This window comes from Astyanax mexicanus, chromosome 9, assembly GCF_023375975.1.
Source record: "Astyanax mexicanus isolate ESR-SI-001 chromosome 9, AstMex3_surface, whole genome shotgun sequence".
NCBI lineage: Eukaryota > Metazoa > Chordata > Actinopteri > Characiformes > Acestrorhamphidae > Astyanax > Astyanax mexicanus.
The window spans coordinates 8,110,515-8,125,000 of record NC_064416.1 but is presented as its reverse complement, the minus strand read 5'-3'; the positions used below and the strand labels follow the sequence as shown (position 1 = coordinate 8,125,000).

The following is a 14,486-nucleotide window of genomic DNA, read 5'->3' as shown; positions in this document are numbered from 1 at the left end:
CCACGATTGGTTAAGAGACACAGATCGGTCAGTGCCCTGTCTCCTCAATAATAAAGTTTTTTAAATTTTAGGATAAAACGGGAAATTTACGGGAAAATACTAATACGGGAGGACGGCGGGAAAGAGGAGTAAAATACGGTAGTTTCCCGGCCAAAACGGGAGACTTGACAGGTATGATATTTATGTGTTTGTGTGGTGTTGTGGTCATACCTCCAGCCAGACCACCACAGTCGGTCCATCCCACTGGGCGAAGGGCAGCCCCTGCCTGCGGGCCTCCTCCAACAACTCGTGCCTTAAAGAACACACAGAGAGGAACACATAGGAACATATCCACCTCAAAACACACACTCACACACACTCCCAACCACCTACACACACACACCAGGGCACCACACAGTTTAACCCCTGCCCACAGGAAGAAACGCAGTCCGTACAGAACACCAGACACACACGTTCTCACATGCTGAGAGGAACAGAGATGCAGAGATCGGTCCGGCATGTTCTGCTCTTTACAGGAACTGCAGTCGATCCAGAGGAGGAGAAAAAAGACAGACAGACAGACAGACAGACAGACATGCACCACGAGCAAATCACGCACGCACGCACGCACGCACGCACACAATCTCTCATTCACACACACACTCCGTACTGATGCAAAAAAAGAGATAAGGCATATGCCAGTTTCTGCTTCCACTAAACTCATGCTCACCCACACACACTTGTCCAGACAAGCTGTGGACAATTCATTCATTCATTCATCAGGATCCATTCACATCAAACACACACACACACACACCAGCCAAAACATTCCGCCGAGCTCAAATCTGCTACACACACACACACACACACACACACACACACACACACACACACTATTACACTGCTGTGGTCCTGCTGCACAGCCCGTCTGGCTCCTGTCTTTACATCAGTTACACTACAGCTACTACTGTTACTATTTAAACAGATTAAATATAGTTATAATATAGTTATGCATGCTATTTTTAATCAATCAGTTTTAAATGACCTTAAATTATTCCTTTAGTCCGAGTTTAAAGGATTGTTTTCACACCTGCCTTGAGGTTTTAATTTGGTCCGAGGTAAGGCTGGGCAATATTATAAAAACAAATAAATAACATTTTTCATAACATTTATTTAGTTTTATTTATTTCTTTTAGGAATAGTACGTAACCCTCTTTAGCCTTACAGCATCTTTTACAGATGCATCTCAAAATTAAGAATATCATTGTAAAATTTCATGAATTCAGTTCAAAACATTATCCACCTTATGGGCAAGAATTGTTTGCATACTCTCCTAAAAAACTAACAGTAACGGCTTCTTAATACATATATACAGCTCTGGAAAAAAATAAGAGAGAACTTCAGTTTCTGAATTAGTTTCTCTGATTTTGCTATTTATAGGTTTATGTTTGAGTAGAAAGATCATTGTTGTTTTATTCTATAAACTACAGACAACATTTCTCCCAAATTATAAAATTATATTTTATAAAAAAATTATATTTCTGCATTTATTTGTAGAAAATGAGAAATGGCTGGAATAACAAAAAAGATGCAGAGCTTGCAGTGCAAGTTCATATTCATAAAGTTTTAGGAGTTCATAAATCAATATTTTGTGGAATATTCCTGGTTTTTAATCACAGTTTTAATGCATCTTGGCATCATGTTCTCCTCCACCAGTCTTACACACCGCTTTTGGAAAACTTTATGCCTTTACTCCTGGTGCAAAAATTCAAGCAGTTCAGTTTGGTTTGATGGCTTGTGATCATCCATCTTCCCTTTGAGTACATTCCAGAGGTTTTTTTTAATTTGGTTAAATTTCCAAAGCTGTATATATAATTTATTATATTTATCTACTCACACACAAATTCTCAATAAATAAATAATAAAATGTAAATAAATAAATAACATTTAAATATTAAATACCAACATATAGAGCTAATGCACTTTTTTTCAACAAATAACCATTTATCATATTATCTCTATATCTGTATATATTCTCTATCAGTTCTTAATTTTTATTTTGTTTATTTGGGCAACTTATGTACATTTAAAACTAAAATATGCTTTATTTAGACTTATATTTAATCATTTAAAGGCACTTATAATAAAATAACTTACACAAATTTAAGAAAAGAGAGGAATAGTTGATTGACGCTTATTCTCTGAAAGGATTTAAATAATGAACATAATCTGTGCAGCACCAGCTGTAACCACTAGATGGTGACAGCCTTCTTCCTGAGATGCTGATTCTTCTGTCCACAGTCATAATTCCCATCAGTAGCTCCACTGATGGAGCGCAGTTCAATATGAGCTGATTAAACTGTGAGTGAGGGTGAACTGGGGTTAGTAAGAGTGCAGGCAGTGGATAAACAGGCATGAGGAAGAGGAGGAGGAAGGAGGAGGAGGATGAGTGCAGGAAGTCTTCCATGCCCAAACCGCCCGAGAGCGAGCTCTATGGCGAGAAGAGATGAAGCCAAATGAAGCCACTTACCCTGTTTTTGGACTACAAATGACATGATCAAATGGATGAAATAAAAGGGGGAGAGGGGGAAAACAAAATAACACAAATCAGCCAACTAAAGAGTGACCTGAAGCAGATCAACAACACACACTGCACACACACACACACACACACACACAGTGATCTGATCTGTGCTTCAGCTGAGCTCGCTGTGTGCTGTGTCACCTTAAACATACACAACAATATTAAACACATGAAGACGAATTCTATTCATTAAAATATATTTTTAACAAACAGAATCCTTTAAATGATAAAGAAGGAACAGTGATGAAGGCACGAGAAGAAAGATGACCAAGCGCAAGTCCCACATTAACCCCTTATTATTTAAACACTACCCTGATTATTATTAGCATTTAATATACGGTAACCCTGATTTATTATATAATAATAAAAAAAACGGATTTATTATTAGTCATTAAAATGACTTTAAAGCTGCAATTTTACTGGAAAGATACTGGAATACTGACATTGCAACTCATTTTCTTTTTGCATTTTCTTTCTTTTAATTTTCTTTTTTCATTCAATTCATTTTCTTTTTGCAATATTATACAAGTGCATCTGAAAAAAATATATATATATATCACTGAAAAGTTATATTATTACAGTAATTCAGTTCAAAATGTGAACCTCATATTATATAGATGTATTACGCGTTTATTTCCATCACTGATCATCAGTAAATTTTACATTTCATTTGTAAATGAAGGGAGCAGAGTCTGGAGGAAGAGTGGAGAGACGCACAGTCCAAACTGTTCGAGGTCTAGTGTGAAGTTTCTACAATCAGTGATGGTTTGGAGAGACATGTCATCTGCTGGTGTTGATCCACTGTGTTTTATTATCAAGTCTAAAGTCAGTGCAGTTTTGTTTTCACACAAAATCTTACAGCACTTCATGCTTCTCTCTGCTACTGACAACTTTTATAGAGATGCAGATTTCATTTTCCAGCAGGACTTGGCACACTGCCCACACTGCCAAATGTACCAATTGGTCTTATATAATATTCTAATTTTCTGAGACACTGATTTTTGGGTTTGCTTATTGGCTGTAAGCACGTTTTCATTAATTGTATTATTTATTATTGCATACATTTATTTACCTGTATTTTGTCTTGCTTTTTAAAGAAATTGTTATTGTTCAGTATAAATTATTCAATCCTTTTATTTAATTTCAGTTGCTGAATACATCTGGTAAGCTCACAGAAAATTAGAACAAATTTGAATAGTCTATTCTTAAATAGAATATTTACGAACAGAAAAAAGCTACATAGTAGCTTTTTAACAAGTTAAAATACAGGAGGGTCGAGGTATATAAGTAAGAAACTAAAGTGTACTGAGGGGACCGGTCAAGGCTTGGTCATCTTTATCAGCTAAAACATTAAGCCGCGGTGGTGAATGTGCTGAAATGTAAACACTGTAAGAAGGTTTTAAATGAACATGTAAATGAAACATCACAGCAGATGGTAAGAGAGGCACTCAGCAGGTGAGCGAGAAGCTGCAAATCTTCAGTTTCAGCCGTCATTTAGTCTTTTATACCTGTTATACACACACTGACATATCGCCTACATTCAGCAGAGTAAAGCCCGTTCTGTATAAATCCAGCTTAAAACCACTTAATCCACTCCTGCCTCTGAAGTGCTGTTTGGATCAGCAGCATACTCTACCTTTTCCTTTCTATACATCACATTTATTTCCCCTGTGTTTAATGTTCCTCTCTGTAAACCCTCTGAATCTCCTCTGTGTGTGAACACAGTGTGTGTGTGTGAGGGCAGAGCCGGGGCTGTGATTTCCCCTCTCTGCTGTAGATGTGGTTTTGAAGGCTTCCGCTTTGATATATCTACACTTAATCTCAGCACAAACCCGAGACAGACACTGGTTAACCTACTTCTTCTGCAGTTTCCTGTTCTTCTCTCCGGGTCCTCCCAGCTTGCTGAGCACCATGGCATCCTGTGAACCATCTCCCTCTGGCGTGCCGGCTGTGGAAATATCGACCCGAATATTAAAAATAGGGAAAATAACCTATAAAATCACTTTAAAACCAGATTATTTAGAAATTGTTGCAACACATTTTAATACTAGGCATTAATTAACAGTATTTACAGCAGAACAAACACATATAAACCTTTCTAGACACCCAAAGACACTTTACAACCACATTTTACACATTTACAGGCAGACTCATGCAGAGAGAGAGATGCACAGAGAGGCGCACAGAGAGAGAGACGCACAAAAACACACACAGAGGGACACACAGAGGGACACACAGACACAGAGGGACACACAGACACAGAGGGACACACAGAGGGACACACAGACACAGAGGGACACACAGTCACAGAGGGACACACAGTCACAGAGGGACACACAGACACAGAGGGACACACAGAGGGACACACAGACACAGAGGGACACACAGTCACAGAGGGACACACAGTCACAGAGGGACACACAGACACAGAGGGACACACAGACACAGAGGGACACACAGTCACAGAGGGACACACAGTCACAGAGGGACACACAGAGGGACACACAGTCACAGAGGGACACACAGACACAGAGGGACACACAGACACAGAGGGACACACAGACACAGAGGGACACACAGACACAGAGGAACACACAGACACAGAGGGACACACAGACACAGAGTTACAGACACAGAGTTACAGACACAGAGGGACACACAGAGACAGAGAGTTACAGACAAACAGAGAGACACAGACACACAGAGAGACACAGACCCACAAAGAGACACACAGACACACCGAGAGACACACAAAACTGAATAAGCTAAAGGATAAAGATAAAGAATTTTATTAATTTTTATTAGGTTTCAATAGATCTACTGTTTTATTTAACCTGTTAATTAAAAAAGGGTTTAAAGCTGTGAACAGTTTGAGTTCACAGGACTACATAAATGTAAAAACTATTTTTGTAGTGGAAATTTTCATTTTTTTGTTTGTACACAGTTGGATGAAAGCTAAAGTGTAAGGTATATAAATGTTACATATGTTTCTAAAATTATACCGGAGTGTCTAGTCTACTCTCTGTTAGTTGTAATGTGTATATCTGCAGGGGAAGATACTTTATATACATGTTTAATATCAGCCTATAATTCCAACATCCCTAATTTAAAGCATTTTAAAATCTGTATCAAGAAATACCTCTACATACATATATATATATATATATATATATATATATATATATATGAACACATTATTGAATAAAGGTTATTCTATCTGTAAAAGTACATTTAGCGCTGCAGTAACTGATTAACATATGCTGACAAAGCCTGATTTTATATAAAACACAGATCAACATCAATTATTCTGGAGGAGATAAAAGACTTAGAGCGAGTTTAGCTTTAGCTTCAGTTGATCCGTTCAATAGATACATTTACTCAATCAGATTCAGGGCATTAATTGAATTAATTAAAGGTTAAATTGGATTAAAGGCTGATGGGGGGAGGTCTGTACCTTGGCTGGGCGAATCTTTGCCCGACGGGTTCGGCCGGCCCTTCTCCTTCTTGCCGAACAGACGGCCGATGGAAGTCTTGATGCTTTTCTTCTTGGCGGCTTTATTAAGGGAGTCCTGACTGCTGTTACTGCTGCTGGGGTTACTGCCCTGACCGTCCTGCAGTCCAGCAATACTGCTCACACACGCACACAATATGTAAATTTAAAATGTGTTAAAAGAAAAAAAGGTTACCATTTGCTAAACACCATAGCATCTAGCAAACACCTTGCAGCACCACCCAGAGAAAGCAAGCCCAATTGTGCTCTCCCGGGGCTCTGGCAGCTGATGGCAAGCCGCATGACTGGGATTCGAACCAGCGATCTCCTGATCTTAGTGGCAGCACTTACTCCGCTGGACCCCTTGACACCCCTTTAATTAAGTAAATACTAATAAATAAATTATATAATAATAAAATTACTTTTTTTGTCTACTGTTAAGCACTTATAATACAATCCATGTCAATATTAACTTCACAATCACAATAGATGAGCTGAATTAGCACAGAATCTCCTATAATACTATAATACACTTCGTAATGTTTAGGTTAATATCGGTTAGGGTCCTAAAGCGATTTTGCAGTACATTTTGATAGTTAATTGTCAATGTGTAATATAACATGCATTAAATCAGAAGCCTTATGACCAGGAAGTACAAATGGAATCGCGTTTAATTGACTGATCAAAAGAATAATAGTCAGATTAGTCAACTACTAAAACAGACATTATTTGCAACCCTAATTCACACTAATGTCACATACTGAAAAATCGAATGTATAAACACATACGAAAGTGACTGAAATCTGATTTTAAAAGATTGTGTGATAGAGTCTTTACCTCCTGATGTCTCTGATGTCTTCATGACTGGCTGCGTGTCCTTTACTGAGACGCATGGAGCGGGGGGTCGACGGGGGGGACGTCTCGCACTGGATTGTGGCCTTGTCATCTTGAATGGGCTAAACACAATAAAACAGGTCAGTTAAACTAACAGTAAAATGCCAATATCCTGCTATTTTAGAACATTTTATTATTTTCTTCAAGTGTACTCGTAATATTTGTGGGTATTTGTGATCCAAAAACAGTTGTTCTTAATTTTACACCAGAATATTTTGGTAATAGAGTCGGTTCTAAATGGTTGGCTTATTCTTAAAGCAGTCTAAAGCCTTAGATACTCTACAGAACTTTTAAAGTGGGAGCAGATTATAGACTGGACAAACAAACACACTGTTTTTACCCACTGTGTGACGTAATTTAATGTCTATGGCAGGGGTCTGCAATTAAGTTTGGCCACGGGCCAGATATTCTGTTGTGAAAAATGAATTGTAATGGGATGGAGTGCTACAGACTAGTAGCTCTCCAGCCAAGAGGGTTGTTAAACCCAACTGCAGAACAGTTGATCACAAATCAGGTAAACCCAAGAAGAAAGAAAAGTTAAATCTATAAACATAACCTCTGCCCCGGCTAGTGAATTGGGACACGGCCAGGAAAAAAAACACACCCTTATAAGGAGATAGGGAGCCCAAGAACGGGTGGAAAAACGAGAACGGGCGGAAACTAAAGTCACGCCGAGTGCGACAGAAAAACAGGGGAGGGATGTAAACAAAAGCTTTCCAGAGAAGCATTTTATTTTTTTTTCATTATCGTTCATTATAGTTCAAACAACCTCACAAGACAGATGTTTCATGCTTGTGGGCTGACCCCTGGTCTATGGTATTTTCTCTTTAATGTTTGTTTTCATTTGCTGCTGTTGGAGTTGGTTCAGACTCGATTTGGTGAAGAGTTTACACTACCAGATTGCGCTCAAAATCATGTTTAAAAAAACCCAAAAATAATCAAACGTTTAATTTTCAGTGACTGAATTTGGATACGACTTTAAGGCTAAAAAATTTAAATATATTGACTCTCAGCCCATCATACACTACATGACTTTCACTCCAACTGTCACCAGTGTCTGCAGACTAGAGCCAACTTTAAAGCCAAGGTTAAAATCAGGATACAAGTGGTGTAGTGTAGCTCCAATTTAAGCTAAACAACTCTTCAAACAGTGTGAATAAGAGGGGCTTCACAATGTTATAAAATGCTGCATTTATAGGCTGAAAGGACATTTTTTGATATCACAAAAAATAAAAGTTGTGTCATCATATACAGACTTTATAGCAGTTCAAAACAACTAGAGGAGATTTTAAAGGACAGTCAGCTGACTGTCAGATCCACACTTACAGCTGGAGGCGTAAATTCGGCACGATTTTGTTATTAAAACTAAACAGAACCACATTATTTGCAGTAAAAGTAATAAAGACAAAGTGTTTCTGATAAAAGTGGCGGGACCCAAGATTTTACACAGCAGCCAATTACAGCAGACCCGCAAAACTTCAAAAGCAGCACAAACCCAAAATTACACTCTTTAAAATTGAGCCTAGCCTGATGCAGACTAAATAAACATTTAGATACACAGACAAACACTGATAACACACAGACTGAGGCTGCTCTGCCTGTATCAACTTACAGAGCAGCACCAAAAAAAGGGCTTATAACATTGTTAAAAGTTCGGGGACACCCAACCATGTTCACCTTCAGCCTGATTAGTTTAAACAGCCTTTTTATTATGTATTTTTTTTTTCATTAAATATACTCTATTTAAACATATTTATATTCCAATTCTAATGTCTGATTAACCTCAATAATTTAAGGGTTCACTGCTTTTAGAAGGATGTAAGTTAAGTATGCTATTTTACCTACAACAGTGGCATAAAACTGTCTTAACCCTTGTATGGTGTTCATATTTTTGTTACTCGTTTACTTTGTTATTTGTGTTTAATTCAGCACAATTAAGCAATTTTACATTAAAATGTTTTACACATGCTTGCTTCACCTAAATTGCAAGCAATATAAACAGCTTACATGGTTAATATTTGCCCTTTACCTTTCTTATGTTACATTTCTTTCAAAAAGAGCTACTCTTTTTTTATTAGTTTTTTTTTTTTTAATAAAATAAGAAAATGAATTAAACTCAAGATATGAGTAGAAAATTTGTTTAGTTTCAAATTTATAAATGAAGCAATGTTTATTAGCCCTTGGCCAAACAGACTGTATGTAATATAAATGTGTGTGTGTGTGTGTGTGTGGGGGGGGGGGGGGGGTCCCACAGACCCGAACACCACACAAGGGTAAAATAACAATTATATCATTTATCACAATCATTTTTTGAACTATATATTGTCTTAACAGAAAGAGCTGATCATAGGTGAAAGGTATAAAGATGGCCTGATTGAGGTCATTCTGAATACAATTTCCATCTGATTGAACAGAGTGGGAAGTCATTAAATAATCCAGTAGACGCAGTATCTGATTACATTCTCAAAAAGAATATCTGCTTTTTACATTAGCTTTTAATTAGATGTTTTTTTTTATTTTTATAGTTCTACTTTTTGTTTTGTTGTTTTGTTCACCTGTCTGTTTAACTACAGCACTTTGTGCTGCATTTTAATGTACGAAAAGTGCAATGTACCATATTTTTCGGACTATAAGGTGCTCCTTATTATAAGGCACATAATCAATGAACGTCTAATTTCTGGTCTATTTTCCTACATAAAGCGCACTGGATAACAAGGCACATTTTAAGCGACAATAGTAAGGAACAAGGGTGTCGCCATGTTATTAATCTATACAGATTTCTCTCCTGAAAACTGTTTATTTGGGTGAGAAAAGTGCTTCCGTTTATTTAGAGTAAGCTTAGATATATATCCAATTTTTTTTTCAACAGTGCTAGCTGTGGCTAGCAGTGCTTAGCGCTAATAACTGCCACCTGACAGCGCTACACTGAGGAACCCTGAGTCTTCTGGTAAGCCAGGGCTCTGTCAGCTAGCGGTTCGTACTGCGTAACTTGTTTTAATACAGTAAACACACAGACTACAGCCCAATATACTCACACATCAGAACAACGAAAGAGCTAGCGCTGTGGTTAGCGGCTAATGCTAATGCTGCTGCACCCAGCCCTAGTCCTGGAGAACTAAACTGAAACTTCTTCAGCGGAGTGGCTTTACTGCTTCTTAATACCTGACTGGTAGAATTATTAGTACCACTTTAAAATAAGACTACCTTTATAAAGGGTTTATACATGTTGTACAATTTGTTTATTAATAGTTAATAATTAGGTTGTAAACGCCTTAAAATCATTAATAATCAGTTATTATATATAAAGGGCAACAGTATAGATGGCTGTGGGTTCACTATTTGGCAAACAACAGGTCATTGTTGCCCTTTCTACATATGTGTTATAACTGATCATTAATCTGTTAACCTAATAACCTAATTAATCTGTTAACCTAACCTAATTACTATTAACCTAATTAGTAACCATTAATAAACTAATTGTAAACCATTTATTAACCCTTTATAAAGGTAGTCTTATTTTAAAGTGGTACTAAATTAATTCATAAAGTGCACTGGATTATAAGGCACACTGATGATTTTGGGAAACTTAAAGGATTTTAAATGTGCCTTATAGTGTAAAAAATACGGTAAATCAAGTTACTAAAGTCAAATAAACAGCTGTACAGATTATTCTGTACTGTATAGTGTATGTAAAGCTTTTTTACAAGCTGCAGTGAACATTTTAGGTAACTACAGTGTCCCCAAATTATTAAGGATACAGTCTAAGATTGAGCCTTGGCTTTTAAACTGTAGTAACATGAAGAGAAGCCGCGAGGCTGAGAGAGAAAGAGAGAGAGAAATGAGGGTAAAGCAGAGCGCAGTTCCTCCAGATTACCTTCCTACGATGCTTCCGCAAATCACTAGGCTGTCGGAAGCATGAAGCAAAAAAAGAGGAAGAGTTAGTGGCACAGCAAACGACAGAACCAGAGAAAGCAGAGAACTCACACTGCACTCGCAGGAGAAGAAGTGAAAATACACAGATTATATACACACTCTCACACACACACACAGCAAACAGGAGGAGAGACACTGGAACCAGATTCACAAAAGCTTTATAGAAAATCTTCATAAGAATAAGTCTCACTCACAAAAAATCATTTTAAATAATTCCTAAATACATATATTCTAGGGAAAAGCCCTAACAAAAGCTGTAAATCAGATGTATAATCTCATTTAAACTGCAGATTCCTCTGCAGCTTATTTTTTGTCATTTGTGTAAAAACCTGTAATAATTTTATTGTAGCGCTGTATGTTTTGTATTTTTCAGAACAAATGTAGATTTAATTTGTCTATGTCTTTGACATTCTTGTTTATTTTCTTTAGCTCTTTCTAATGTAAATTAAAAAGGTAAATTAAAAAGGTAAATTAAAAAGATTGAAAAAAATTAAGGGAGAAAAGATCTAGAGATCATTTCAGAGAAAACTTATCGAAAATTCTTCCTGGAAATGTAGAGAAATGTAATGTCAGACAATAACTATTTTGGCTATAAATAAATAAATAAATAAATAAACAAAAATCATAAAGAACATAAATAATTATTGTTATTATTTAGCTATAATTACTGATCCATCTGACTCTTAGATCATAAGATTATTGTAACGGCAATAAAAAAAACTAATAATACAGATTCTTCTTAGCAAAGAAAACTCAAGAGAAAATTAAAAATCCTTAATGCTAATGGTGAAACATAATAAATAATACATTATAATTTAGCTTATGTCTCTTTTAAGACACTTTTGTGAATCTGTTTCCTGGTGAATCGTGTTAAAGAGTGAGAAGCATGGAATGAAGCAGGATGAAAGCACATCAAACTAAGCAGTGAGATGATCTGACTGGAGGTGATTTCCTCTCACTGTGAGGCGGCTCAGAAACCCTTAAACACCTTAAAACACCGTAAAACACTTTAATCTAGAAGACTGGGTACAAAAAACACACGTAAGATCCTCAGAATCCTGAAATTTCAGTTCATCTAGGTGTTTAAACAATGCCTAAAACCTTCACAGCTGAGAGTTTGGTTTTATTTCCTCTTCTTTTTTAGTTCTCGGCTGCATGTCCAGAGTAAACACTCGCTTGGAGTGGCACATTTTTCATGAGGTCTAATTGCTCATTTCCTCTATAATCCCCCTCCACCCCCCCCCCCCCCCCAAAAAAAAAAAACAGAAAGAAAGATAGCTGCACTTAGCAGAACACAACAACCTGCCCTCCTCAGACTCTCTGCTCACAAATATCACCTATATCCTCAGTGTATATCACAATACCTACATTTAGAGTGTTGTTAACACTACCATATTACTCTAACATAAACTGTAGGCCTGTCACAATATAACAGCCTTTAAATAAATTCAATAATATTGTTTCTGTAAACACTACAAATGTATTTACAACATTTAACAGAACAACAAACTTTTAATTAGTAAGGATACTCAGACTTTTTTTAGGATAGAACATATCCTAAATAAAAAAGCTACTTCTATACTCTTATATGACAGTATATTTACAATTTATTTACATTGCCTCTATAATCGTTTTCAGTTTTTTTAATTTAATATCACAGACGTCTAAAATATGTTTTAAAAGTGGACTGACGCTTTATCCTTGTAGGAATGAAAGCCACACTTTGGACACAGGGACAGAAATAAGTCAAATAAATCTTATTTTTAACAATCTTAAAAACAGACATAACATTAAAAAAATCATAAGTAAATCTATCACATTTTTCTCACTCCCCAAAAAAAAAAAAAAAAAAAAATATATATATATAAAGGTAAATAAAATGATGCTACAGAGGGGGGTTAAAAAACATAGAATCACTGTTTCAAACAAAGTTGACGTACAGACTAAATAATAATGTTATTATAGTGACAGCCCTAATAAACACACTGTAACCTCTTAAAACATGTGAGCAATGTATAGAAATGCGATATATATTCTTGTAATATTTGCAACAAGAAAAAAGAGAATTGGAGCACAGCCTCAGAGTGAGAGGGTCCGGCGCTGGGTGGGCGGGGTTAAGGATGGTACCTGCACTATGAATGGAGCACAGGTAAACAGAGGAGTAGGGTAGGGCTGGTAAGCTACAGTCTGAGAGAGCGAGTGCTGGATGACATATGGATCATAGCAGTATTGCTGGGACACAAACACATGGGGTTATTACTACACACAGGCTACTAACACAACTACAACAACTACACATACAAACATACAAATATATGGATTAATGAACATGGGCTGACCAACATAAAGACATGACAACATTTATTAATATTAACACAAAGGGAAATGACCTTCCCTACAGGAAGAACTGGGCGATATTATATATATATATATATATATATATATATATTTTTTTTTTTTTAATATTAGTATGTTATAATTACAATATATATAGTTCAGTAAATGTTAGCTAGTTTCGTTTAGAATAGCTAGTAAAGATGAACCAAAACTTGTATAAAAAATTATACATTTGGCTCAAGGCTGAAGACTAAATACAGCATATAGTTTTTCCACAGGTTCAAATTAATAAAAAAAAGAATTACTTTTTAAATTAGTTAGTCAAAATTATTTTGTCCTTTACTACAAATATACAAAACTAGAATTTTACATGTTTGAAGACTTCCAACATATCTTTATCTGTTTTTGCAAATTAGCTATACATTATTTACTGAACACACAAAAATGTAATAAAATGCTGGTAAAATCTACAAACGTAATAAAATTTACAAGTGTAAATTGCAGCATTTTCACTCCCTTGGCCGAAAAACAAAAGTGGTTATTATTATTTTGCCTTTTTCTGCAGAGTGAGCTTTAGTTGCCATATATTCAGTTCACTTATACTATCTATTACTAAGATGATATGCTTTATCGACCATTAGCCATTACTTCAATTATTATGTTGGAATCTGGGAAATATTGACTGCTTGATATGTTCAGGTAGTTTTTACAAACTAAATGAATGAACAAAACTACATGAAACCGGATTTATACAAAATTTACTTTCCTAAATGAACAAAAAATTAATATGGTCTGTTCGACATCGCCCAGTCCTACAAATTCAGAGTAAACACAAACAGAAATATTAAAAATGTACGATGGGTCTCACCAGGGTCATGACCCCCATGCGGTCCGCCTCTCGGTTGGGGCTGCGTGGGGCTCTGCGAGGGGTGGAGTGGCCTGATCCTGGAGGAGAGGAGCCCGAGTGTGAGGATCCGTGGAAAGAGGGAGGGATGGAGCCCATAGAGCGGAAACGACCACCGAGACTCTCACCACTGCCCACCCTGGACTCAATCTCCTCCGCCCGCATTGCCGTGCTCTCCTTCTCCTCCTGAATCATCCTGAACAAACACACAAAAATTACACACACACATAACTTACAGTATTTACACTTAGAACTTCAGTTGCACTCAGAAGGAAGTGTTGGATTGCAGTGCTATTTGAAAGGAAGATAAAAGTTACCAGAAACAATAATTGATTAAAAATTAAACTGATATGGGCTTTTTATTG

The 14,486-nt window shown here is 36.5% G+C and overlaps 1 protein-coding gene across 9 annotated transcripts in view; it reads right to left on the bottom strand.

Annotated features, from left to right (window-relative positions):
* ppfia1 (PTPRF interacting protein alpha 1) overlaps positions 1 to 14,486 on the bottom strand; it is a 108,217-nt gene that overhangs the window by 17,227 nt on the left and 76,504 nt on the right. For 8 of the 9 annotated variants that reach the window (XM_049483313.1, XM_049483314.1, XM_049483317.1 and 5 more), the window contains exons 16-21: positions 14,086 to 14,317; positions 10,822 to 10,851; positions 6,891 to 7,009; positions 6,018 to 6,190; positions 4,421 to 4,511; positions 211 to 292 (exon numbers count right to left, since the gene is read on the bottom strand). In XM_049483313.1, coding sequence (XP_049339270.1) covers positions 211 to 292; positions 4,421 to 4,511; positions 6,018 to 6,190; positions 6,891 to 7,009; positions 10,822 to 10,851; positions 14,086 to 14,317 — 727 coding nt within the window. The remainder of the gene's footprint in view (positions 1 to 210; positions 293 to 4,420; positions 4,512 to 6,017; positions 6,191 to 6,890; positions 7,010 to 10,821; positions 10,852 to 14,085; positions 14,318 to 14,486) is intronic. The other variant, XM_049483316.1, reaches the window with a different exon arrangement.